Below are 27,277 nucleotides of genomic sequence, written 5' to 3' on the forward strand. Positions count from 1 at the left end.
CAGACAAATTCTATCAGGCTAGACCTCTACAACCGTAAGACCAGGGGTATCCAACCAGCAAACTGTTCACATCTTGTGGCTCTGACCCCACAAATGGGTGTTGCTGCAGGTCAGAGTTATAGGAAATCAGTTTCAAATTCACTCCTAACTGGAGGACTTTTGCAATGCCACATTCTTTGTCCTTTTCCATTTTCTCATGTTTACTCGCTGACTCTGCTTCCACCCAATTTAACCTCTACCTTGTGCAACTTTCATAAAATAAGCAATCTTTTCAAAGGCTTTCTCAGCTGGGGGAAAATGGGGTGGAAGAGAGGGTTGAAACAATGGAAGACTTTATTTTGACAGTTTAGTTTCTAATTTGAAGGTAAAAGGACATACATACACACATGCCTTTGGAAATTAATTTCAGTTAGCTTTGATTTTTTTATGTGGATTACGGGGTCCTAATTATTTACTTATACCTCATTTTATGACACAATAAGGCAGCTTCTCCCATTGCAAAATCTCTCACCTTCACCCCATTCTCCATCATCTCTGTTAGGTACTGGTTCAGATCCCGATCATCTTCTTCCCACACCACTATTTTTAGAGATAAGACTTATTGAACAGTTAATACGCACCAGACTATTTTCTACATGTGTTTCATGTAACATTGCTCTCCTTACCACCACCCAATAATGACAATAATACTAGTACCCTTACTTTCCAGATGATGAAGGGGTCCAAAAGATAGTTAGCAATTTGCTTAATGTTACATAGCCAGCAATTAGCAAAGCCAGGATTGGAATGTAGGAAATCTGGAGATACAATCCCTGCTCTTTATCATTTTTGCCACATTGACATCAACAACTTGATTATGACACACAGCCTTTGGGCATCAGTTAGAAGATGAATGATAATTCAGTTGTTAATATTATCAAATATGTAGTTAATGTAATAAATGAATAGTTTGTTTATTCCTTAGAGCTAATATTTGTCAATGAAAAAACAGATTTTCAAAAAATAAAGAGACTTTATGTTTCTAAGTCTCAGGAAGAGGACTTAGAAGAGTAAGCATACAGTCAGGACTTAATAAATGTTAGGTATTATATTCTTGAATTGGGAAATATGTATAGCCCCAGGATCTGGAATTATATATAATCTAGCATTCCACCATATAGAGATGATTGAAAGGAAAAAGGTTAAGGTCCTTGTCTTACAATATTTTAAGAGTCCCTTACTTAGGCAGTTAACTAGTCTCCAGCATACCAATGATCTAATCCCATCATAGTTTTTCAACTGCTTATTCCCATTTTTCTCTCCTTTTGGACCCCCTATCCTAGCTTCCAGCTCCCCGTTCCCCTCATCCCCTGCCGAATTTTAGTCACATCCTTCTAGCTGGAGTGCACTATTGTACCAAGCCACAATCCCTCTCCACAATCCATTCTTCCCTCTTGAGAACAGTATTATTAAAAACTTTATCAAGTAAGCCTTATTAGATCTTGTCCTTACCTAAAAATTTTTCATGCCTCCCTAATGCCCTCAAGAAAAAAATCCAAATTTCCCTAGGTGGAACTCATCCTTTGCATCTACATATTAGTTGGAAATAATCTTTAACAGTCATTCTTCCTCACCAGTCCTCCTTGTCCTGTCTTATTATTCCTCCATACAATAGAGAAGTGTTGCATTTTACAGACCACAATCATGTCTAGTATAATTGACTTTGACTATTTCATAGTAAGCAGCTACATTAAAGACTGATTGTCCTATGTAAATCCAAAAAGTCCAGCTTCTCCACCATCTTTGAAATGGTCGAAACTGAGAGAGAGAGAGTCCTGTTTTCCATCCAATGTTCTCCTTCAAGGACATACATGTCTGCCCTGTGCTGGTGGGGAAAGCCACCCAGGATTTTCAAAAATTACTATCACTCTTAGCTCAGCATAAATATGTAAAGTCACCTAAAGGTGTACAAGCTTCCTCTCTACCCATCTCTGGCAGGTCCTCTCCTTCTCCGCCTCCAATGCTGCTGGCTTTGATATTATTCCAACTCTCTCACCAACCTGTTCTTACACAATTAAGACAGCCTTTGTATTAACTGATTTCTCTCTTTGTCTCCTACAGCCCAGAAGAATCTAAAACACAAATATACTCAAGCCCTTGCTTAAAAGTCTGTGATCACTTCTTATTGCCTAGTGCATGATAAAATCCATACTTCATAACATGGCACGCAAGACCTGTCAGTTCAACTATTTACTCCATGAGCTTCCTATGTGTATATTGACCCCAAAGACTACAAGATCCAGAGAAGTAACATAAAGGAATAGGAAGAGCAGACACTGTGGAGAAATGGGAAACCAGAGAGCCCATTAAGAGCTGCATGACATATCCATCTGTTTTTGGCCAGAGTATCTAGATAGTTTTAGGAAAAATCTTCCAATTGTTTCAAAGTTAAAGCTAATTTAGTGTTTGAAAAATTATTGGGAAGTTCAAACAAAATGCATGTTCAGGCCAAATATGAGATGCAGCTCATAAATTTATACCTTTGTTCTACATTACAGTATAAATTCCTTCCTCTGCCTAAAATGTTCTCTCCTTTAGTTAGCTGGCCGTTGAGTTCAAATATTGAGGTCAATGTGATGAAATCACACCTTGCTTACTTTTGACCATGGGGCACTCACCCAGGTACTTACAGTACAACTACCACTGATCAAACACTTCCCATGTTCTGGACACAGGGCTCAGCACTTCATAAGCTTTACCTCGATCAATTTTATTTATTTTTCATAACACTTTGTGTTATGTATATGTATTTTATGTTACAGATGGAGAAAAAGAGACCCAGAGAGATAGTCTTGCATAGTATCCTGACTATGACAGGGAGAAAGCAGTACCTTATCCTCAAGTCTGTCTTCTCCCAAAGACCAAAGGACTAAAAATTATGATCTTTATCATATTGCCATTTCTTTTTGTTGGATCTCCCCACCATGACCACCACCACCACCATGAGAACCAGGATATTCTTCGGCATCAAAACTGTTTTTCCTTTCTGCTGTGCTGTGGGCCTCAGATGCCTTGTCATAAAGAGTGGACACTCCATCCATCTGTTCACGCACTCATTCACTTAGTTACCGACCCTTACTGAACACCTACTATTCACTCAGGTATGGCTCTGATTTGGGGACTTGTTGAGGGCTCAACTTGTGGTTATGACTGCGCTCTCTGGGTGGTTTGGGGAGTCACAAAGAAGGTGGAAGAGAAGCATCTGCTTCAGGTTAGTACTTGGGAGCCAGGCCTACTGAGTTTGGGTGTCAACTCTGCCCTTTCCCAACTGTATTACTTCAGTAAACTACTTTACTTACCTAAGCCTTGGTTCCTTATCTATAGTAATCATTACCTAGTTCACTGGCTTTTTGATTACTAAGTGATGTCATAGAAATTAAGCCCTTAGAATCTAAATAATCGGAAGGCGCTAGTTAGTGTGATGATTAACTTTATATGTCTTGACGTGACTAGGTAACTAGGCCTTAGTGTCCATTGTTTAGTCAAGGGCTATCTCGATGTTTTGTAAAGATATTTTTTAAACACAATTAGCATAAATCACTAGGCTTTGAGTAAAGAAAATTACCCTCCAAAATGTGTGTGGGCCTCACCCAAACAATTGAAGGCCTTAAGAACAAAGATGAAAGTTTCTGGGAAATAAAAGGAATTTTTCCCAAGACTGCAAGATTTCAGATTCAAAACTACGATATCAACTCTTACCTGAATCTCCAGCCTGCTGGTCGACTCTACCAATTTGAGACTAGACAGCTCTTGTATGAGCCAATTCTTTAAAATTGATCTAGCTCTTTATCTCATTCTATAACTCTGTCTCTGTCTCTGTTTAATGTCATGCCAAACAGCTTATCAAATGCAGAGATATATAGGGAGACAGATGAAGAGAGATATACAGAGATAGATAAAGATACGGATATATACATAGCTCCTATTAGTTCTGTTTCTGTGGAGAAGCCTGACTAATAGAGTTGGATTTACATTACAGAGACTATCAGTAAAATATCATTAGTAATTTGACCTTGATTCTTGATGATGAAATTAGTAGAGTGTTTCTAGTGTCTGTAATGATTACAAGGAAACCTTTCCCCAAACAGAATTAAAACAAAGGGATAAAACAGGGGAAGAATCCTTCCCTTTCTTGAAAATAAATTTCTATAATTCAAAGACCAGATTTTGCAAAAATCCCACCTTTGTTTGCCAGGCTGGGGGCTGAGGGGAGGACGTAGAGGAGCGGTATATCCACATGATAAGACTTAATAAGGATCTTAAACCAAGGATTTTTTCTGCCTGATCATCTGAAGAGCCACGCTGATCTGCAAGAGAGTTCTTTGGCACCACATCTCCATCTTCCCTCTGCTCTTGGCCCACCCCTCCACAGAGCCCCTCAGCCTTCAGTCATCACCATGGAAACTACACAGAGGGAAAAGCTGTCCGGGGCAGAGAGAAGGGGCTTGAAAATCTTGTCTAAAGCCCCCATCCCTTTCCTTGCTGCTTTGTCCATTTCTGAATACAAAATTGTATCTGTCTGCTGGAAACCCCATATACCATGTCACCATGATTTAACTGTGACATTAAGTAGGATTCTGATAGAATCCAGGCAAGTAAAAGAGGCTTCCTGGACACATGTGAGGATCATTTGCAAATGGCAGCATTAGCAAATTAGAAATATCTGTTCTGCTTAAAATAATAATAAGGAATAACCCCATTTCCTGTGTTTCTTTTTTTTTTTAAGATTTTACGTATTTGTTTGATACAGAGAGATCACAAGCAGGGGGAGCAGCAGGCAGAGGGAGAGGGGGAAGCAGGCTCCCTGATGAGCAGAGAGGTCAATGCCAATGTAGGGCTCGATCTCAGAACCCTGGGATCATGACCTGAGCCAAAGGCAGACACTTTAACCCAAGACCCACCCAGGTGCCCCCATTTCATGTGCTTCTTATGTACTAACTACCTTCTAAGTAATCCACACGTATGAACTTGCTTAACAATGATAACATGATGAAGTAGAGTTTTACTCATTTGAAAGAGAAAAAAATCTAAGGCCCAAGTGTATTGTTACTGAATTAGTAAGTGATAGGACTAAGTTCCAAAAGTTTGTCCCTGTACCAACTTATACCCCAGTACCCTCTCAAAAACTGCAAGGTGAGTCAAAGGACTATTTCAAGCAGCAATGATAGGTGCTCCCCAGCGGTTTTTAGTATTGGTAACCGTCATGTTCGAACACTAAAATTCATGCTAAATTTTCCCATCTGTACTCTGATCTGTCTCTCGAACCCTGAATAATTATGTAACAGACTGTTTAGTTAGAAATGTGTCCATCCATTCTGCTTTTACCTGAGAAGCCTGAAAAGTCAGTGTAAACATGCATTGCCACTGAAGCAAAAATTTACCTCCCGATGTCTTTCTTACTCTTATCACTAGTTTCTGAGAGACTGTCACACCGTCCCTTGGGAGTGTGTTTCTTTGCCTCACTCTATGACCCTTCGTCTCACCTCTACGCTTGTCTCTGGGCATATCTCTCAAACCTATTCCTGGTTCTCGGGATGATGGTTGAGCCCAGGCATCAGCCACAAATGGACATGGAGTAAACCAACGGACTCTTTGCTCTTTTCATCCATGCCTCCTTCCCTGGCAGCAACACTTCCTCTGCAGGATCTGGATTCCCCAGGTGTGGATCTTAGTGGGCAACAGAACAGATGGAGAAAGGGCAGGAAGGTGCAGGAGAGCAGTCACAGGATGGAGCGCCTCCCTGAGTGGGAACACATGATGAAGGATACTTAAGCTCTAAAACCTGAGGGTTCTCTGTTGATTTGGTTCACACAGAGAACTGCTATAGGACTGTGCTTAATGGCTTGTGCCCCAGGCCAAGGTGTGCAGTTTGGGATCCCAGAGCTGCCATTTAGCAACCATGATCCCGGGTGAGTGATTTGACATCTCTGTATCTCTGTCTCCTTCACGTAGAGGATAGGGCATATAAAAGTCTGAGCTCAATGCCTGGACATAATAGCATGTTACCCACAAGGGTCAGCTATTATTACTTACAGTCATAAAGCTTTACACTTGGGCGACCGTTTAGAAGTTAATTCCTAATTTTGATTGGTAGGAAAATTGAGAGGAGAAAGGAAGTACTTTGTCTAAGGGGACATAGTAGATCTTCCTACTCAACAGGCCAGGACGTTTGCCATGCCATCACCCGTCCTTTTAGAAACTTCTTGGTCACAGTGCTTATTTATGCTAAATATATATATACACACACACACACACACACACACACACACACACACATATATATATATAAAATATTTACTTATGCTTCATATATTAGAGGCCAATGTTTGTCGGTTGTTTTTCCCCTTAAGTTGATAGATTTATGCTGAGCCATTATCTCACCTACCCGTGCTGAGAGAAGGACAGAAAACTAGACAGGACTAGGGATGCCAGAGATGAGCATGGAACAGAGGGGAGTAAACAACATCCACCACAGCCTCACAAACAAGGCTGTGGGCAATGAGGTAATCAGTCTCACACAGCCCTGACATAAAACAAAAACAAAAACACGGGACCATACTGACCACAAAATTCATACTTTCAGCTCCCTGCAAACTGTAGGTTGATAGAAACAGGTCCTACTGCCGATTAAAAGGATCTGAGAATGAGTCTATTTGTTGAACACCAATCTTGCCTTCATTATTCCAATCTGAGCAACCAAGAAAAACAAATTTAAAACAGTTTTAATTCTGAATCGACTTTAACAACACCACCGCCAAAATATTATGACTCACATGGTAGTGCTCGAGCCCTATAGCAAATTCTGAGAAATTCTTTTGAGCTAAATATTCCTGAGGAATAGACAAATCAAATGTGAATGATACCCCTCACCCACACCCACAGGTACTCAGAGAGCATCCACCGGGACCTAGAAAGAATTACTAACTTCAGGTTCAGACTCTGGGGACTCAACCTGGATTTGATCCTATCCTTCAAAGCTGAATGGGAGAATTTCTGGGGTCAGAATGATGGTTTTAATCTGGCTTACTCTGAATGAAGCCTCTTTATCGGCTCATGTGTTCCCTCGTCATTGTTAGTCCCCAAATTCCCATGCGGATCTGTCCTTTGGTCCTTTGGACTTAAGCCTTCCAACACTATCTGGAGATAGCCAGGTAGAAATGAGATTGGTAGGGTGTTAGGGTTTTTTGAGGAGGAGGGTTGTTACTTTTATATAGATTTTACTTTAAGGGCAGCTTGGGGTTCACAGCAAAGTTGAGCAAAAGGTACAGAGATTCTCATGCACCACCTGCCTTCCCCGCAACACACACACATATGCATAGCCTACCTGGCCTTTCTCCATCCAGCATCTCCTAGGTGTCAGTTGCTTTCTTTCTTTTTCTTTTTTTTTTTTTTTTTTTGTTTTGTTCCCCTCACTCATGCTCCAAACTTTTTCTTTTTTTTTTTTTTCAGTTTCTTCCTTGTTACAAATGGACAGTTTTCATAGTAAATATGAGAACATATCTTGTTTTCTCCTGAGCATGATTATTCTGCCTCCGATGGGCTTCTGTCTTTACTAAAATCACAGAAGCTTCTCCTCTCACCACACTCAAACCACACACAAAAAACAGTTGGGAAAACATTTCAATTATTCCAAACCACAAGTTCACTTCTGAGTAACGACCAAGAAGGAAGCTTTAGAAACCCATGGAGGGAAACTACAGACTCAGTCAGACTAAAACCTGAGGGGGTGGCCCCAGCCAGTGCCTGCAAAACCTGGAACCAGGATGCTGACTTCCTAAATCCTAGCCCAGTTCTCTTTTCTCTGGGGCAAGACTTTTTAGATGCTCTCACATTTGATGAATGGTTGTCTGATAATTTGTTAATAAAACACCCTCTGGACATGGAGTGTGCCCATTGGCCAAATCCCTCTGAGAAGTGTGTGGAGAAGTGTGTGTGTGTGTGTGTGTGTGTGTGTGTGTGTGTGTGTAGGGATGGGGAGGTGGGTTGCATTTGTATAAAAGATGATCATAGAGCAAGGGTATACATTCAGATCAGTTTGAGATGTAGTGGAAAGCAGAGTAGTCTGAGAACCAAGTACAGATGTGCTACTAACTTGCTGTGTGATCTTATGAAAACTCTGTTTCCCTCTCTGAGTCTCAGTTTCCTGATCTATAAAGTACAAAGAGTTCTTCCAAGCAGCGCAGAAATACACGATTCTAGGAGAGACCTTGAAAGGAAGAAGGGGACAGAAGGAGGAAAGAGACGAACAAAAGGAAGAGACGTGTGTGTAAGGGAGGGGGGTTATCTCGGGAATAGATAGAAAATGCCTTTAATAAGAAAGTGAAATAAAGTTGCAAATGAACCCGTGGGTCTCTTGAGGTCTCTAGTTTTCATCCTTCGGAATTTTTAGTGTTTCCACATTCAGTCATTTTAGATAAATGTAGATTTAATGTATGGAAAGTTTGAGAAACCTCACAAGAAGAAAAAAGAGGAAGAAAGGAAATAAGAAGTCCAGGACAGGAGCACTCCGCAGATATGATCCTGCCCAGGGAGTCCCCACACCGCGGGCCGGCGGGATCTTCCTGCCCAAGACCCCTTAGCCATCACCGGCCCCCGCTCCCCGTCGCTTTCCCAGCGAGCCGCTCTGAAACCGCCAGGGGGCGCTGCGCGGCAGCCGGCGGGTCGGGGGCGGAGCTGCTTTAAATCCCGCGCCCAGAGGGTTGGCGTCTCAGTCCCAGAGCCTGGGAACCGCGCAGCTTCTCGCGTCCCGACTCCAGCGCGGACCCACACGGGACCTGGACTCAAAGCTTCTCCGGTGCCAGCTCAGGGAGCAGGGCTCTCCGCACTAACTTCTTCCGCGCGGCTCCGTCACTCCGGGCAGTGCCCGGTGCGCACCTGCCAACTCCGCCTTCTGCACCTGCCACCCCTGAGCCAGCGCGGGCACCCAAGCGAGCCATGGCCAACGCGGGGCTGCAGCTCTTAGGCTTCATCCTGGCCTTCCTGGGCTGGATCGGCTCCATTATCAGCACGGCACTGCCCCAGTGGAAGATTTACTCCTATGCGGGGGACAACATCGTGACGGCCCAGGCCATCTACGAGGGGCTGTGGATGTCCTGCGTGTCGCAGAGCACCGGGCAGATTCAGTGCAAAGTCTTCGACTCCTTGCTGAATCTGAACAGTGAGTGCTTTCCCCACCCCCGTGTCCAGTCCAGGAACCTGAAACCCCAGCCCCCAGTGGTTCCGCTTTGGAGTAGTAGCTACCGATTGATTCTGTGGTGTAATTACGTGGTTGTGAAACTTCAGTTGATCAAGTCTTCTGATCACGTGCTTTTATCGTGAGGAAGCGAGAAAACTGTGGTTTGGGAAAAGAGAAGCCCTGGCCTCAGCTCTGTTATTTCCTCTAACTCGCCAGGTGACACTTTTCCTCTAGGTGTGGTTTCATCTTAAATTCCCGTGAGAGTGAGGTCTGGAGATCGAGTGGGTGAAGGCCAACCTCCCAACTTAAGCTCTTAGGCTTTTTTTCTGGACATTGTAAAATTCTCTATAAATTGAAGAGTGGTGGGGTTTGGACAAAAAAACAGGTTGCTTTGAAAAGTTGGGACTCTGGTAGTTTTTTCTGGATTCTGTAATTAATAGGTAATCCTAAAGTTTTAGGTAAATTGGGGGAGGGGCTGTTAAATATATCTTTACTCTGAGTTTTATAGTAAAAGTCACATTTCTACGCAGAATATCCCAAGCTAGTGTCTACTACTAACACTTGAGCTTGAATCTTTTGATTTATTTGCTTTTTAAGATCCAGTAAGTATGGGGAGGCTCCCTTGAATCCCCTCCTATGACTCCTTCAAGAAGCTTCTTGAGATTCCCCTGAAGAGTTTAGCTTTCAAGCCAGGAATCCGCTGGGGAGGCAGATAGTGTAGTGTTATTTTGGAAAGTGAAGTTGGGTGGCAGGTGGAAAAGGGTGACAAGGAAGAAAAGTTCTAAGTAGGCTCCAGCATAATACGAAAGAGAGTGAAGGCACTGGAGAAAATAAAGCAGGGGAGACTCAGTTGCTGAAGGCAGAGCTCAGCCAGAGAGGAAGGTAGTGAGAGAAATGGTGGGTCTTCTCCAAGCTTCCATCTTCCTTAATTTCTAAGTAATGGAATATCCGTTCTTCTGTCAAGCTGAAAAGAATTATGTAGACAGGGCTATTTCTAGGGATTATGGGAAGAGGGATGATAGGATGGCCTTTATACTTCTATTTTTTTTTTAGGTACAAGGTTATAAATGCCTTTTTAGAAACGCACTAAATTCCCACTTACTGAGGTCATAAAAATTCATGGCCAGAGTACCTTCCTGGAGATACTATGTTAGTTGTCCTGCACCTTTGTCTGTCATGCCTTCAAACGAACTTGAAGAAAAGCTTCCTTAGTCTTTGGCTGGATAAACAAGACTGTCCACCAGCCCACCTCGCGTGCTGAGGGTGAGCCATGTTGCCATTGCTCAAGCTTCCTTCAGCTGCCCCGTCCACCTCCGGCCTGTGGTTTGGTCAATACCCACCCAGCTTAGAGTTATTAAATCTGTTCTGAATCTGTTTAAACAGCTTTCACACCTGTGGGATTTGGTTCATCAATGCGCATGGTGGTTTGAGCGTTGTCACTTCCACTTTCCAAAGCTCCCATATTAGGATCCCTTTATACCAAATATAAGAAGTATATGAAGCACACCCCTCTATATCATCATTGAATCTCCCCGTGAAAAGATAAATGTGTGTAAGGAAATGGCGTCAGGCATTTGGGGTGTCGTGTCGAGGACTTGACAGATGGAGGAGGTTTTAAAGGCAATTCCAGAAACATCTCTGATTCTTCTGACCAAAGCAGCTTATTTTCAGTGTGTTTAAATAGGTTTCCTTTTACTTCCTTAGGTGACCAAATAGAATGTATGACCATATTGATCCATGTTGTAAATACTCCAGCAGGCCATTGCTATACACAATAATGTGTTAAAATGTTTTATTTTCATTTATTCCTAGTTTATATAGTTGTTACACTTTTTGAAGTATAGTAGAAGAACTAAACAATACCCTGCTTCCCCATACAGATTTTAGAGATTTCTTCCCACTGATTTTTTTTTTTTTTTTAACTCCAGATCTGATTCCTCTTTTTGTTTTGGTTAAAACCAGGGTTTATTCAAGGCGGAGCTGAGGCCTTTCTCTCAAAATTGTTTCCCAGAGGAGGGAGCCTTGACTCACAGGTGCTCTCCCAACCTGCCAATGGCTCCCTGGAGGCCTTTGAACAGAGCCCAGGGAACCCGTCTCCTTTTCTCTGCCTGGGATGTGGTCCTCACTCCCCTCTGATGTAGAGACCTGGGGTGGTGATTCATTGGCTGGTTTTGGTGCAGTTTTGTGATGTCTAGAAGAAAACAGGGTTATTCTGGATGTAAGTATCTTTCCTTGTAAAGGGCTGCATTCCAGGAAGTGCTTTTAGCTTCTAGCTTGGCTAGAAGTTTCCTGAAAGTGTATCTTGCTCTCTGCCAGTGGAGCCCACTTGGCATCTTAGGGTGGAGACACAGAAATTTATCAAGGTTTATAACACTAGATGTGTATAGTTGTCAGCTATAAAAAAAACATGATGTTCATAAAATATCTAAAAGGTTATGGGTTATTTAAACCAATATAGGAGATGAGGTACAACAGCGCTCCTTTTAGGTGGTCCTTGCAGAACAGTTTATGAAAATGTAACCGAGAAACTCCCCTGGGAGGCAAAATATTATACCGTGTGTTGTGGTTTTACTGTGGCTGAGACAACTTCAATTCCATCCCAAGTGTGCGATGTTTATTGACACTGAGGACTCCGACAGCTGAGAGCTGGCGCATACGAAGGGTGGTCCCAGGTACAGCAGCAGTAGACTTTTTCTGGATTAAACTACATCTTGCCTTCTGTTGATCCAGTTCTCAAACTTTTGGCAAGCTTGTGCCTATTTTAGGTCCTTAGTTAATTGTTTCTTCTTGCTTGATTTGAATAGCTAAAGCTGTCCGAAGATTGGGCTGTTCTGGGAGGTTGCATTGTGGGAGGTGTGCAAGCAGAGGAGTAAGCATTTTGGAGGAATGCTGTAGGGAAAATCCAAGCACCAGACAAATGGAAGGTTAGGCTAGACTCTCTCTAAGTCTCATCTAACCTTGAGTTTCTGTAATTTGTTTATAAGCTCCTCTAGCCTGTTCAACTTGCTTTGCATGAATCCACATGTGTGTAGGTGTACTTAATGAGTATTGGTTGTCAGTGAGGTTTCCCAGCACTCTCCCCATGATGTCAGACTCAGTCAAAGAGACAAAAATCACTGACTTGGATTTGAAAGTCTTGAAAGTCCTCAAAGGACAGGCAGAGAGGAAGGCATCCACTTACACGTCCCTAGACTGCATAATGCCTGCCACATACTAAGGGCATTCAAGAAGCCATTGGTGTTCGAATGTGAATTAGTTCCGACACTTGGAATGATGGAACTAGAAAAAGAAAAATCCAAGTTCAAGTTCTGAAGTTCTCAATTCTCACCCTGGTTTTGCACTAACTAGCTATGTATATTATGGTAAGCCTCTTGATTTTTCTGGGGTGAAGAGAAATAAAATAGAGCTTATTTTAGAAACCTTGTAAAACAGTGCAGAGTAAGAGGAAAGGGGAGATGAACCCACAAGTCACTCATCCACTCGATAAATGTAAGCCGGGCCCTATTCTTGCTCCCAGGGATGCAGCTAAGATGATTTATAAGGTGTCAGTATTGATTCCTCCCAGTGCCAACATTCTTTATTACTCATTGCCATGACGGAAGACAAAGAAGCAAGTGGCATAGTTTAAGTTTCCTTCATTGGAGTGATGAGTAAGTGGTAAAAGAGAAACATAAATTCAATCCTGAAGCAGCTTCTCTAAGAAACAAGCAGAAAAGATAGCAAAACTACTAGGATATCCTGAAAAGTGGTAAGTCCTACCTCATCCCAGATCCCTTAAGTTACTGACTGGGGTGGTGTATTGAGGTCATACCCATGGGCCAACAGCTTGTGCACCAAGAAAATAGAAATCCTAACAATGAGAACTCCTGAGAAACTTTGAACTTGAGTCCAAGTGAAAAAGTCATGGGAATATGATTGTGTGATGGCCTGTGATGAGCTCACTGAACTGCAGAGAAGAGACTATGTTCTAATCATAGTCAGTTATGATGGTCAGTTAATTTGCCTGTCTAATACTTATTAAGGAGGGACTCGTGTAGGGGGACTGGGTGAGGATGGAGGGGGACTGGGTGAGGATGGAGGTTTAATTAAAATCAGTTTTGTTTGATACATACTATACAGGGTAATAATATAACTATATGGCTAGTAAGTAGCGTAAACAACATCAGGTATTTATAGCAGATTCTGCTGCTTATATATTTAGGCTTCTACCAACCTTTAGAAAAAAAATTGACATACTTGTCTGTGCTTGTCTTTCCACACTTACGCTGATTAACCCAACTGTAGTAGATCAGTAACTTCTCACTCATTTCTTGTCTTGTAAGTAGAGATCTTTGTAAGTATTTTTTCAAATTATACTTTCAGGTTGAAAGTGGTGAGAACTCCTTAGGGGGTCTTTAATCTCAAGATTATCGGTCTAGCTAAATGTAATTAAAAGACTGCCTCCTCTCTCTACTGCTGAATAATGATGGGAGACAATAGTGGAACTTTTTGAATGCTTGCAAACGATTTTCTCCACAGACAACTTTAGTCAGTGATGATAATTTTGTAGCAGCATCTCTAAATTTACAGGGCCAGGAAAGGAGCATATTTGCTTCTAGAGTTGATCCAATTAGACTAGCTCAGAGTTAATAATTCAAGGCTGTCCTGTATCTCTCTGGTCCAAAATGTTATTGTGTGGCTTTCAAATATTTCTCAACTTCTCTACCCTTCTCATCATCATTCCAATAGGAGAAAAACTTCATCTTGGAAGCTCATTCAATGCAGAATTTTAAGATTTTGAAAATTAAAAGAAAATAATCAAGTTAAGCAAAAAAGTATGATTTTTTCCTCCTTGTATAAGTTTCTGGCTTTTAATGATTGAAACTAAGTTTGGCTTTATATTGCAAAATTTTATTATCTCCAGGTTCACTAGAGAGGCATTTCTCAGTAGTATATCAAAGATTAAGCTAACCACAGGAGAGTATTTTTCCCTATAGTATTAGTACAGTTTTGAAAAATTAAAAACATGTGCTAATTTGAAATAATTGAAAACAGTTTGAATAACCCATGTAGCCTTCAGGTTTTGTTCTTAGTGTTTTGGATTGAAAAATATCTGGTCCAAGACATCAAGGAGCTCACAATTACATATTTTAGATCTTTGACTTAAAAGGCTTCCATAATACCTTAATTTGAAGGATTCATCTGGTTCCAGCTTAAAACTGTGCAATTTAGATTCTATCTCCACATAAAACCCTCATAACTTGTAGCACAACACTTGCTTATTGTGACTCTGTAATCCATTGTTACATATTCCTGACTAGTGAGTTTTCATGTTGTTATGATTCTTACCCTGTTTTTTTTTTTTTTTTTCTTAACATCCTCCCCACCCCTTCATATAACTATAGTTCAGAATTTATCCAACTGTCTCCAGTGGAGCAAGATGAGATTTTTGTGTTTGATGCCCATCCAGTAATATAAAATACAAAGAAATTTTTAAGTCAATGGATGTTAAGATATAGATGAGAAATATTGCTTTGCAAAATAATGCTCTTGCTTGGGGCACCTGGGTGGCTCAGTCAGTGAAGCAGCTGCCTTTGGCTTGAGTCATGATCCCAGCATCCTGCATTGGGCTCCTTGCTCTAGGGGAGCTTCTTTCTCTGCCTGCTACTCTCCCTGCTTGTGCGCTCTTTCTCTCTGACAAATAAACAAAATCTTAAAAAAAAATAATGCTCTTGCTTTATCATATTTTTAGAAATGAAGCATGAATGCTTAGATGACTTATATGATTCCTAAGGACTTTTTCCCCCCATTTCCTCCATTATTTTTTGTGAATTAGGCAAATAAGTCATCATTCTATAAAGAAAACATAGGGAGTTTTGTTAGTGAACAAAACAAGATATCTGCCTCATTCCCCCTTAGAGACTTTGTGAACAAGGTGGGAAGAATAAAATTGGTATGGCATGAATCACGTGTGCTTTCCTGGAGAACTCAAAGGGGAAAAAATCAGAGATGAAAACTTGAATGTTAGATCATTCCAGGTGAGCACAGAATGGAGCCCTGGACTGGTTTATCTGTGTGTGCTCCCTGCCTGGGTGGTTTTGTGCAAGTCTGACTCATGAGACTGAGAGGCCCCTTAGACTCCTCGTGAAGAATACCTTGTGATCCATGTGCTCAGACCTGCTGGGCTGGTGGCCTGCTGTTTTTACATGAAGTGCAGATCAGAATGATTATTATAGGAGCTGGGTCAGGTTGGGGCTCTTACAACTCAAACAAAGTGGAAAACTTGGAGACAGAGATCAGAGATTAAAAATAAAGGTGATTAATAAAGGTTGGAAAACAATGTTTATGAGAAAAACAACAGGAGTGGCTGAGAGATGTGGAAGGCTATGTGTATTTGAAGGCTTAGCATAGGAAGAATATTTACTAATGGGTCTCTCTCTGCTGAAGGTAAAAATCTTGCCACCCATTCTTTAAAACCCTACAATGACTTCTGATTACACTTAGAATAAATGCTGAACACCTTACTCTAGCTCTCTAGCTTGCAAAGCCCTGTAGGATCTAAGCTTTCTGAGCACCACGCTAAATGCACCTCATTTTGTCATATTCTGTTACCGTCCAGTAGAGTGACCAGATGTCCCCATTTGTCCAGGATTCAGGTCCTTCTTAGGAGGCAGGACCTGTAGTTTTAAAACTGAGACAGTGCCAGGCAAACAGACGGCAGTTCAGCCTATCCTCCTGGCATGTAGATTATTTTTGTGATTTTTAGTATTTCTCCTTCCAGCATTCTTTAGCCTGAAATGCCTTTCTTCTGAGGGGTATTTAGGACCCAATCTGAGATGTGTGTTGTGTATTAGAACTTCGTTATTTTACTTACCAATTTCCTGTCACGTAATGATTGTCTTGGCAAAAACTCTTGGTAAATGAGAAGAAAGGGCATGCCATAACGGTGGATTCCTTGGTACTTTCCTCTTCTTGCCACAGGATTGTTTGTGATCCAAGGAAGAAGTTTTATGCTAATCTTGTAAGCAGCTTCAGTTCCTGGGAAACCCACAGTGCATGGAACATGTGTTTTGATTCAGCAGTTTTTACACTCCCCAGGAATCTTATGAGAAGTGTGTGGGTAGGGTGCATGTGTGCCCCACATGTTTACAAGGAGCTGGGTATGTGAGGGGAGTGTCTCCATTTTGCTGTTTACTTAAATCAAGTAAAAATGTATCTTGGCTTCCAAAATATCTCTCAAATACAGTAAAAAATACTTTTGATTCCTCTTAGAAAGAGGTTATTGTGATTTTAGCAGAGATTGCCTGGTTATGGCAAGGATATAAATATTAACAAATTAAAATAGAATGTCTTAGAAATCTCTAGAGCTAATAATGATTGGTAATGTAAGTTTGCAGTCCTGAACATCGTTAAGACTGAGTTTAGATATCAATTTAATTGGGAAATACAGAACCTTTCCACCATGTCAGCCACTTCTGAAGACCATCAGGAAATTGTTCCAACTTCCTGGTTAGAGATATCATCATTCACACTTTACATAATAGAAACATGGTCCCAAAGAATAATAAGTAGCTTACCCAAGATAGCATGGTTTGTTACAATGTAAATACCATTTATACATGGAAAAATAATTGCCACCTGTAAACACTGTCAATAGGATAATGATCTTTACCAGAAGGAGGAAATAAATCTAAAATTAATCAAACTCATTTACTAGAGTAGTTTCAGCTCATTTTTTTTTAAATCTGTGCCTTTATACCACAATGATAGCATCATGTTTTTATTCTTTGTTAAACATATTGGCATAATCTCCCAAAGTTGACTATATAGTGATTTAGTACACTAATGACAATAACAGGAAAGCAGAAAATTAGTGTAATCTTGAGAAATACTACATTAAATTATTGTCTTCTATTTTACAATAGGACAGTTTAATAGTTTTGAACACTGGTGATATCTCTGAATATGAAACTGCCATGTTCCAAAGTAACATCTCAAAGGTTATTTTGTTTTGTTCTAAGAAAATGGCATTTATATCCCCCACCCCCAGGCCACTCACTGGAGACGCAGATGTTACTTATCCAGCCATGACAATCTTTGAGAAATTCATTACTTATCTTCCAAATTCACCTGTTTTGTTTTTATTTTCTGAGGCTTGACGACTGGAGTATAAAGCTGTTGACTATTACCAAAGTATATTGTAAGCCATTTTAATTATAAATGGTTTAACATTAAGGATCATACATACGATTGTTGTTTCAGAATTAAAATACTGTGTTAGTGAGGATTAAAGATGTATTAGTTCTGCTAAACCTATTCAACCAGATCATTAATTATTTCTCCAGAGGATTTGAAGTTCATATTAAAAACGTAAAATGTGAGAGCTGGAGGCTTCTCATTCATCAGCCAGCCAGGCGTTTGTTTCTCTGGAGTGGAAATTGTGTTGGTTACCTGCGGAAACATCATTGGAGCTGGGGTCTTGTGTCTCCTAGTTCATTTTTATCTTTCCATACATGATTGAAATAGACATGCCTTCACTCACTCTTCTCTGGTTGCCCTAGGCACGATTTTTACATGTTCTAAAATGTTTCCCATCAGGTACATTGCAAGCCACCCGCGCTTTGATGGTGATTGGCATCCTGCTGGGACTGATAGCCATCTTTGTGGCCACAATTGGCATGAAGTGTATGAAGTGCTTGGAAGACGACGAGGTGCAGAAGATGCGGATGGCTGTCATTGGGGGCGTGATCTTTCTTATTGCAGGTAAGAGAGGCCCTGCCCCCTTCACCTTACTAATCTGTCTCTGGCATGGGTAAAGACCTAGGTATGAGTGTCCTTACATTTTGTTGGATGCATCGCCCTTGGATTGATTTTTTTTTCAGTTCCTTTAAGATCTTGAAGACATAGAAACCTTGTCTAGTTAACTTGCACATTCCCAAATAGGACCAAATGAAAATCAGAGATCTGTGCTCACGGTGGGCAGCTCTGTTCATTGAGGTTCCGGGTGCCAACTGATTTGCTAGAACCAGTCTCCCAGGTGAAGAGGGATATTTTCTATTTAGCAAGCATTAAGGAACGATTCTATAAAATTCAGAAAATTTCTGGAGTGTCTCCATGAACATTATGTGGCAAAGACGGGGAGTTATGACAGAGAACGTGAAGAATGTGTGAATCACACAGGTCTTCGAGGAGTGGATGGATTCAGGATTCTTGGAGAAAAATGAGGACAGCCTTCCAGATAGGCAGATCTGATTCCAGAATAAACAGGGTGTACTATAGACAAGTGAAGTGACGGCCAGTTGGAGTGGAAGAAGAGGCTGGAATGGTAGGAAGTTAGGTTAGATGAGTTAACAAAGAGAAAACCTTGATAAAGGAATGAAGTTATATTTTCCATAGAAAATACGTATGTGTTTGTTGTTTTATTCAAGTGTTGATTGAGGAGTTACATATGTGACCTTTGAAAAATGAGTATCAGGAAAAGACATGGGTAGTTCCGTTATAAAACTCTATAATAAGGATTATCTTAAATAAGATAGTATTATGTGTGCAGATAAAATGGTATGTGCATGCAAATATATAAAATGAGTTTACATTACATAAGCATATATACAGTATATATTATATACAGTCTATTGTTTTTGAAAATGAGATCAGTGATATAATCGACCATTGGGAAGAGCTAGAATTAGAATTTATTTTCTCATTTTCTCTTTGGAAAAAGACTTTTTAGGAGCCTTTACCCCAGCATCATATGTGGATTTAATCAATAATAAAGGAAGAGTGCCTATGGCTTTGCTAAAGATTTGGTTAAAGGGATCAGTCTTTCCGTTTTTTCAAATTGGCTTTGGCCAGAAAAAGTATGAGTAGCATTTCATTCCCAATGGTTTGATCCCAAAGGCTGTGAATAAACATACTGCATAGCGCCCTTCCTTTGCTTCCCTTCTTATAACTCCCATAAGTGACTACAACACCCCCACTTCTGTTTCAGGGACTTCCTACAGAGTAAGGGTGGCAAGTTCCAGAATATTCTCATGGTGTATCTAAGCAGCCCAAAGCAGTAGCGTTTTCTGTCAAGTATTAGAGGCAATTAGATTGGACTGTTTTTTTTGGGGGGGGGGGGTGGAGAGGGAGTAGCATGGAAATATTTAATCTATTTATATTGATGGTTTTGTATAATTACTATACGAAGAAGTTATTTAGTTTCCTTGGATAAGAAATATTGAGATATTTTTATACTTCTTATAAATGATAGAAGTAATTATGTTGACTAAGTAGTTTCCTGGGTATTGCTGAAATATGAAATGCATGGGAAATTGAGAGGATACTGTATAAACTGCTCTGATGTGATACTTCAGCAAATCTCCAGATAGTACCTGGCATGTCTGGCCAGCAGGGCAGTAGGGTTTGGGTGGTCTGGTCCATACTGAGACAGCTCATGCTTCTCCCTGCTATCTAGGTGTTTACTTTCCTTTTGCTTCTGCAGTACTGTAAATTTTGAATTTTGGTCAAGGAAAAATGTAGACAGGTTTTCACCCTCCCTTTTGCAAGTGACTCTGTATACTAATAATGACATTGGTTTTATCAAAAGTAGTTTAGTATACTAATGTGTAACAATATCTTTGAAAGAGCTCTTAACTGACATCAACCTGTTGAACTGTTTTGAAAAAAGCATTATAACTGTCCATGACTTTGTACTGTAAGTGAATTAGGTGACATCAAGAGTATAAACTATGCCCAACTTCAGCCTAATATTTTTGTCTGTCTTAACAGAGTATTTGGAATAAATCGTGTCTGAATCTCTAATCTCCCTAAGTGAAAATTATCTAAAAAAAACTGACTAAATTAAAAATGTCAGCACTATTGATGAGTTTTAATTCTTGTAAAATGCTTATAAATTTCATGGGCTGTATATTTATGCTCATTGTTTCATAGTGACTAACAGTATTTTGTTTTTAATTTCTGTAGGTCTGGCTGTTTTAGTTGCCACAGCATGGTATGGCAATAGAATTGTTCAAGAATTTTATGACCCCATGACCCCAGTCAATGCCAGGTAATGCTATTCATGTGTAAAATAGTTTGCTCTCTTAGAACATACCTTGTTTATGTGCTACAAATTCCAGCCAGTGCCATAATTTCTCAGATTTGCTTTCTGGAACTTTGTGAAATTTTTGTCAAATTTGAAAATAATCTGAAAGGCCTGTGACTCATGTTAAAATGAGCTTGGTAATTGCTTTAACAGCTTATATCTATGACAAAATACACTTAGAAGTAGTAAATTTCCAAGCTCTGTACTTTCCAACTGTATACTGGACCTTTTTTCTGGTTCATTTTTTTAAAATATCAATAAAGATGCTAACATATTTAAAATTTCCTTTTTATGGTATGTCCCAATACTTCCAACACTTAATTGATTAAGTGATTTTTTTAAATAACTTAACACATGGTTTATGATTGTTTGAAAAGATAGTACTACTGTAGAGGTTAATGAATAATACTTCATTCCCAATAGTTTAATTTTATGTAGGAAAACAAAATTTAATTTATTTATGAAAAAATATGTTGAAATGCCATTTTCAAATTTTATGTTCCATCGCAGCTATAAAATTGGCTTTGCAAAAGACATTTTTATTTAAATTGTGATTTGTGGAAGTAAAAGAGCTGATTCTGGGCTCTCCTGTAACAACACTCCTTGATCAGGGCCAAGGCTTTTTGTGTCACTGTGTTCACATCATTAAAGCCTAATGACTTCATTAAGAGTCAGAATGTTAAGGCAGCGTTATTATTTGTTGCATGCTGGGATGAATGGATGCAGAATCCCTGCGGTTAGAGGGAGAAGGTGTGCTTCTCTTCATATAATCTCCTACACTGGAGAACGTATACTGCAGTGATCGTGATCGTGGTGGAGCCTTAGATCTGTAAGGCTTATAGTATAGGAACTGAAACTGCAAGCAGCAATAGGCTAAATTTTTACCAGTAATGGATGTGAAAGCACTTTATAAATTGCTTGGCACTGTCCGTGTGTTATTTACATTGTCTCCCATGATCCTAAAAGCAGTCCAGTGAGGCAGAAGGGATTGTCATGCCTTAAGAGAAGCAGAAATTGGGGCGCCTGGGTGGCTCAGTGGGTCAAAGCCTCTGCCTTCGGCTCAGGTCATGATCTCAGGGTCCTGGGATCAGCAGGGAGCCTGCTTCCTCCTTTCTCTCTGCCTGCCTCTCTGCCTACTTGTGATCTCTGTCTGTCAAATAAATAGATAAAACCTTAAAAAAAAAAAAAAAAGAGAGAGAGAGAGAAAAGCAGAAATTTAAGGTTGGGAGGTAAAGTTACTAGCCAAGAGTGTAGCATGAGAGAGTTTGCATCGGGACTGAAGGCCAGGCCTGCTCTGCCCATCGTCTTGCCATCATTCACAGAGTCTCTCCGCAGGAGGCCAGCTGCATGCACCCACCTGTATCAGCTAAATCCAGAATGGTCTATGGATTGCTTAGAAGTCTCTTTTGTGATTTCTGATCTCAGGGTATAGAGATACCTCGGATCAACTATTGAAAATTTCGTTGGTCTCCATCACTTCCCAGCAATTTCTTCATAGGATATGGTTGCTACTTGGCTATAGCATAATTGTAAAGTTTTCGCCTGGGAATCATGGTCCAAACTCGACTTCTAAAATACATAAACACACTTCACAAGTCTCCTACATGTGGTGAAGTCTTAGGATATATTGGTGTGCTTACCCTGGTGTTACAGACCGTATTGCCTGAGCTACTATTGCAGGGCACCTACAACGGCAGTGTGAACATTCTGGTGTGTCCATATTCATGAACCTTAGAGTACCTCCCTCAGGGGACTATGGAGGATTTTTTCCCAGTGGGAAAAAGTATAATGACTATGATGTTGATTTCCTTCCTTAATTATATTACAAAATTCCCAATGATTCATTGACTAAAGTAATGTACTATCTTTTCAGGTATGAATTTGGTCAGGCTCTCTTTACTGGCTGGGCTGCTGCCTCTCTCTGCCTTCTGGGAGGTGCCCTACTTTGCTGCTCCTGTCCCCGAAAAACAACATCTTACCCAACACCGCGGCCCTATCCAAAACCTGCACCTTCCAGTGGGAAAGACTATGTGTGACACAGAAGCAAAAGGAGACAGCAGCTGTTGAAACAAATAGAAAGTGGACATTGAAATACTGTCATTGACATTAGGACTTTAGACTTTTGACTATTGTAGTATGAACTACGGTATTGCAAAAAAACAACAAATGCAAAAAAAAAAGTTATTTTTTTAAAATGCACATTGCTAAAAATGGCTTAGTTTTATTTTACCTCCTTTCCTCAATGCAGGAGGGAAGCCTTTTCCATTTTTATTACTGCTTCCCACTGAGTAATCATCTCAAATGTGGGGAAGGGGAGCTCCTTAAATATATATAGATATGTACATATACATGTTTTTCTATTAAAAGTTAGATAGCAAAAATTCTTATTATGTTGGTACCAGAATACTTAAAATATATCTAAAAAAAGAAAAAGATATTTAATTCTATATTGATTTAAAAAGTAGTTTATCTGGTATATTTTTCTTTTTCTATATGGACACATATATAATAGGTGAAATATTATTTTCCCACTTTCATCAGCTTTTACCATCTTTGACAAAAGACCTAACCTGCTTTACTAAGTATGGATTTTACTTCTTCACATGTGGCTTTTCATGTGCTTCTTTTATATTATTTTTAATTATGATCTTATAGCATGTGCTTTCATCTTCCTTCATGCCTTTTTTTTTTTTATGAGGTTGAGCTTAAATCTTGAATCTGATAACACATTTCATAAGCCTACAATTTAATTCCAAGAGTCAGGAAGAATCTCTTACAGATCAGAACTTTGGGAGCATGTCTTTCTGCAAGACCAAGATGATATGTTCCTGCTTACTTTCCACACGATTTCTGGACTCTGACCTACAGTGCTCTTGTTTGCTTTGAAAATATTTGTCTGATTCAGTTGCTTTGTGCTGCTTTCCCAAGTGTTGTAACACAATTTTATTGATTGAATTTTAAGCTACTTATTCACAGTTGTGTATGCCCTCAAACTTTTTCTCCCCCACCCACCTCAACTGTATTGTTTTCTCCGATGTACTTATCGTGTAGTTTACCCCTTTCTAGAGAGAAAATGGCTCATTTGTCTGTTTGGTCTGAATGAAGTACTAGACTTCCTGTAGTGATAATCTGATGACAGATATTCTCTCTCTAACTGTAAGCAAGTCACCTAGTCTTTCTCCTCTTTTCCCACCTGTCAAATTGAGATAATGACACTTAACCAGCTGGTAGAGGCGGTGTGAGTATTAATTAGTTGATATTATGCTCATTCTTTGAACATGAACCATGCTTAAGTAGTGTTTTTATTTGCTCAGTTGGCGGTTAAGTCACGGAATCAAACCTATGAACACATTTTTATATTGGTTGGCACCTTCCTTTCTTCATTGGCCCATCTCCTTTCTATGAACGGTGTCTAGCATGCTTTTGGTTCTCCGCTCCATTTTAACAATTGCTCTTAGTTTTCCTGACTGAGAAATTGTTACTTCACACGAGCAAGATGATGTAATGGAAAGGTGTTGGCTTTGGTGACTGGAGTCTTGGTGCTATCAATTACTGTTTGGGTTTCAGCAAGGCACTTGGCTGCCCTAGATTCAGTGCCTCATCTGTAAAAAGGAGATTGAAATTCTTGACCTGCCTACCTCACAGGGCTGTTGTGGGGATCCAGTAAGATGGGATACATGTAAGTGTGGTTTTAAAAGGTAAAAAAAAAAAAAAAAAATGTGTACTGTTCTGGGGAAAGAATTAAGGATTTAAGTGTATTGCTTTCGGATTGCTTTTCAAATCCCTGAAAGGAGAGAAATTCTAAGAAATGGTTTTCTTGCCTTAATCTCTCATGTGATGAGACACTGAAGTGAAATTTGCTTACTAAATGAAAAAGATTCTAAGGAAGTCTTAGTTTCTTCAGTGGGTGTGTCCTGATGCTTTTTAAGGTGAAGCTTTTCTCCTTTCAGTAATGCAGACTTACACTTAGAATGTAGACGTGTGAGCATCAGCAAAGCCAAGGTACAGAAGACTTTTTTGAATTAAAATAATTTGCAAGGGTATACAAGGTGAGTTTCTGTTAAGTGATGCTATCAGAGGTGTTGCTTAGGCTGGCAGGGAGCACTGCTCAAATAGGTAGCTGGGGAATGGTAATTCATAGTGACACCACATCAGGGGAGTTATCCAAAGGACTACATCATATGAAGGTATGAACCCATAAAGCTTAGTATGTCTTCCAAACCTGAACCTCTGTGTTCTTAGAAGGTATAATTCAAAAGAGTCTTTGCTATATACAAAGGTTCTAATCATGTCTGAGTGTAAATGCATGGTGGTTACTGGTTGCTAAACTCTACAGAGAAATTGATAGTTCAAAATGGCCAACAGAATTTGTACACCAGAATTCATCTAATTTTGATATTTTTGTATTCTGCTTCTATGCCTGGAAACAGACAAATAGATATTTTGGAGTTTTGTAATGGGAATTTGTATAAAGCATTACTCTTTTTCAATAAATTGTGTTTTTTAAATAAAAAAAAAAAACCCTTAGCTTGTTTTTCTAATTATTTATTTCAAGATCACCATGCTTGAAAGCTGCTGTGGTTTGGGATAGGATCTGACTCACTTTATGAACCTGGGAATGCACTCTTGTGCTTCTGGGCCATCTGTCAAGTAACTGAGTGACTCTGCCCACTTGAATGTCCTATTTCTCTCAAACGGAGTTTCTTCCTCATCAAGGTTGGTGGTAATAGAAGAGAATGCCAAGAGAAGTTGCTTTATTTTCCTCATCCACAAACAGGGGATATGCTACAAAGAATGACTAAATGGTAAAAGAGCCAACTGGAAACTATTGTCCAAGCTTAAGGAGGGTGTGTTCCTCAGAAGATAGAAGAGTGACAGAAGGTAAGCTAGAAATCCATTATCATTTTGGTAAAGATTATTATCAAAACTACCTCCAAGGAAAGCAAGTGATGAAACACATTCATTCATTATCTGAAAATATCATTAATTGATAAACCCTTAATTGTAACCTCTCCCTGGGCAATTTTCATATTAAAGAGATAGGCTTGTCAACAAATGATTATGGCTCTGTGTGGAATTTCAGGCATCAGCAGGTTGGGTGAGAGACAAAGGTCAGTTTGACCTGAACTAATTAAGCAGATGCGTCAGAATCCCCCACTCTTTCTGCAGAATTTAAATCTCTGGGGGTGGGGTCCAGGCCCATGACATTTGAGAGGAAATAAAATGCCTAGGTACTCCTGACAAGAACTTGTAAGGGAAAAACCTGGATTGTAAATCATACCAAGTAGGCATACACTTTCATGTGAGCTCATCCTTATTGGATGCCATTATTCTACAATCCATGCTGTTCCCCCTTTCCTCACGTAGGACTTCCTATGTGGATGTGTGCCCCAGTTCAGGGAAAACTCCATGCCATTTTTATATTTCCCATCTTCAAGCTTGTGGCTAATCCTAATAAAATCTGGTAGTGAATTCTTTCCCTTCTTTTTGCATGTAGCAGAGGGGTAAGATTTCCTTGTACCCTGCTCTCCCACCCCAGACACATTCCATGTGCCCCCAATCTGCCCTAAAATCTCTACAATTAGCTGGTGCCATGGAAACTGACAGAAGTCCCTACAGATTCTAGGGTGGTGTGGGGACAGCTTGTTGAGTCCAAAAATAATAAAAAAAAAACCTCAATGCTCTGAGCCTCTGCAACCTCATCCATTTTGTATACTGGACTTCCATTGGCAGGTTTTTCCAACGTGGCCAGCATTGGAATTGGACATGAGATAGGAATTTATTCATTTAATATTTACTAAACATCTACGATAGACCCAGTGCTATTAAACGTAGACAAGGCTGAATGATGTAGGAAATGAGTAGGACCCTCTCCTGGGCCTGCGCAGGGTGAATGATGTGTAGGAAGAGAACTAACTGGAATCCACACTGATTCCGCTATGGGTCAGCCACAGTGAGCTGTGGAGATCTCCATCCCTTGTTTTTCAATCTGTAAAATGAGGAGTTTGGCCCCATGTGGTGGTTCTTAACCATAACAAAATTGGAATCACCTGTGAAGTTTTGAAACTTGCCAATTCCAGGGCATTATGCCAGGTCACAGCAATCAGAACCTCTGAGAGGAAGGTCGTAGGTAGTAGCTTCACGAGAGATTCCAGAATGCATGGTCTGGACTATAACCCCTTGGGCTGTGTCATCCTCTAGCATCAGTGATGCCCAAAAATTGTTCTAGCTAAAGAATATACCCAAGTACTCTATAGATTACACTGTTGTCTACACCCTTCCTCTTATGCTGTGGTTTTATTTTCTGGCTTTTTTGTTGTTGTTAGTTTGTTTTAGTGAGAGGAGAAAAGGAGTTAAAGGGAAGTGGTTTTCAGGGACTACTGTTGTCTTTTTTAATAAATAACCTATTTTCTTGTCATTTTCCATAACTTTAAATTACCCCCCCCAAAATGGGCATTAATACAAGGCAAACTCTTTTTTTTTTATTTTTTAATTTGTATTTATTTGTTTGCAAATTCTTTTTTTAAAAGCTTACTTCTATTTAACAAATAATACTGTCTTAAGAGGATAAATGATTATAAAGCATAGTCTGAGTTATTTTCCTCTGTTATATGAAATTTTCAGGGAAGTCCTTAGCTAAACCATAATCTCGATACATTTATTTTTAATTGATTAGTGATTTTACTTCCTTTATTTCATCATCTCTATGACATAATTGTTTTGATTCTCTTTCCCAGCCACCCCCCCAAAAAAAGTGAACACACACACACATATACACACACCTCAGTTTGGGAAAGATAAAATCTGAAAACTGGACAAGTATTTCTTAATTAAGTTGAACTGAAATAAAGCACTTTATTCTCCCAAAGGAGCTTTTATTTTTTTAAATTTAGCACAAAAATTAATTCCATATGGGTTAAGGACTTTAATAGGAAAACAAAAACTCAAAAAATTGTAGAAGGAAAAAAAAATCTGAGAACCAAGTCTTTATTATGAAT

General features: G+C 39.8%; 1 protein-coding gene across 1 annotated transcript; it reads left to right on the top strand.

Annotated features, from left to right (window-relative positions):
• Nucleotides 1-8,721: 8,721 nt before the first annotated feature.
• On the top strand, nt 8,722-24,017 carry CLDN1 (claudin 1). Its single transcript, XM_032337927.1, has 4 exons — nt 8,722-9,196; nt 17,792-17,956; nt 20,159-20,243; nt 22,153-24,017. Exons 1-4 carry the CDS (start codon nt 8,974-8,976, stop codon nt 22,313-22,315), a joined length of 636 nt encoding a protein of 211 aa, XP_032193818.1. The 5' UTR covers nt 8,722-8,973; the 3' UTR covers nt 22,316-24,017.
• The last annotated feature ends 3,260 nt before the right edge of the window (nt 24,018-27,277 follow it).

The sequence above is a fragment of the Mustela erminea genome, chromosome 1 (assembly GCF_009829155.1).
Source record: "Mustela erminea isolate mMusErm1 chromosome 1, mMusErm1.Pri, whole genome shotgun sequence".
NCBI lineage: Eukaryota > Metazoa > Chordata > Mammalia > Carnivora > Mustelidae > Mustela > Mustela erminea.

Bases quoted from the DNA above. Each gene is read 5' to 3' on its own strand.
- CLDN1 (XM_032337927.1), top strand. From the start codon at position 8,974: ATGGCCAACGCGGGGCTGCAGCTCTTAGGCTTCATCCTGGCCTTCCTG. The intron at 9,197-17,791 runs GTGAGTGCTTTC...GTTTCCCATCAG, and splicing joins CTCCTTGCTGAATCTGAACA to GTACATTGCAAGCCACCCGC. The intron at 20,244-22,152 runs GTAATGCTATTC...CTATCTTTTCAG, and splicing joins ATGACCCCAGTCAATGCCAG to GTATGAATTTGGTCAGGCTC.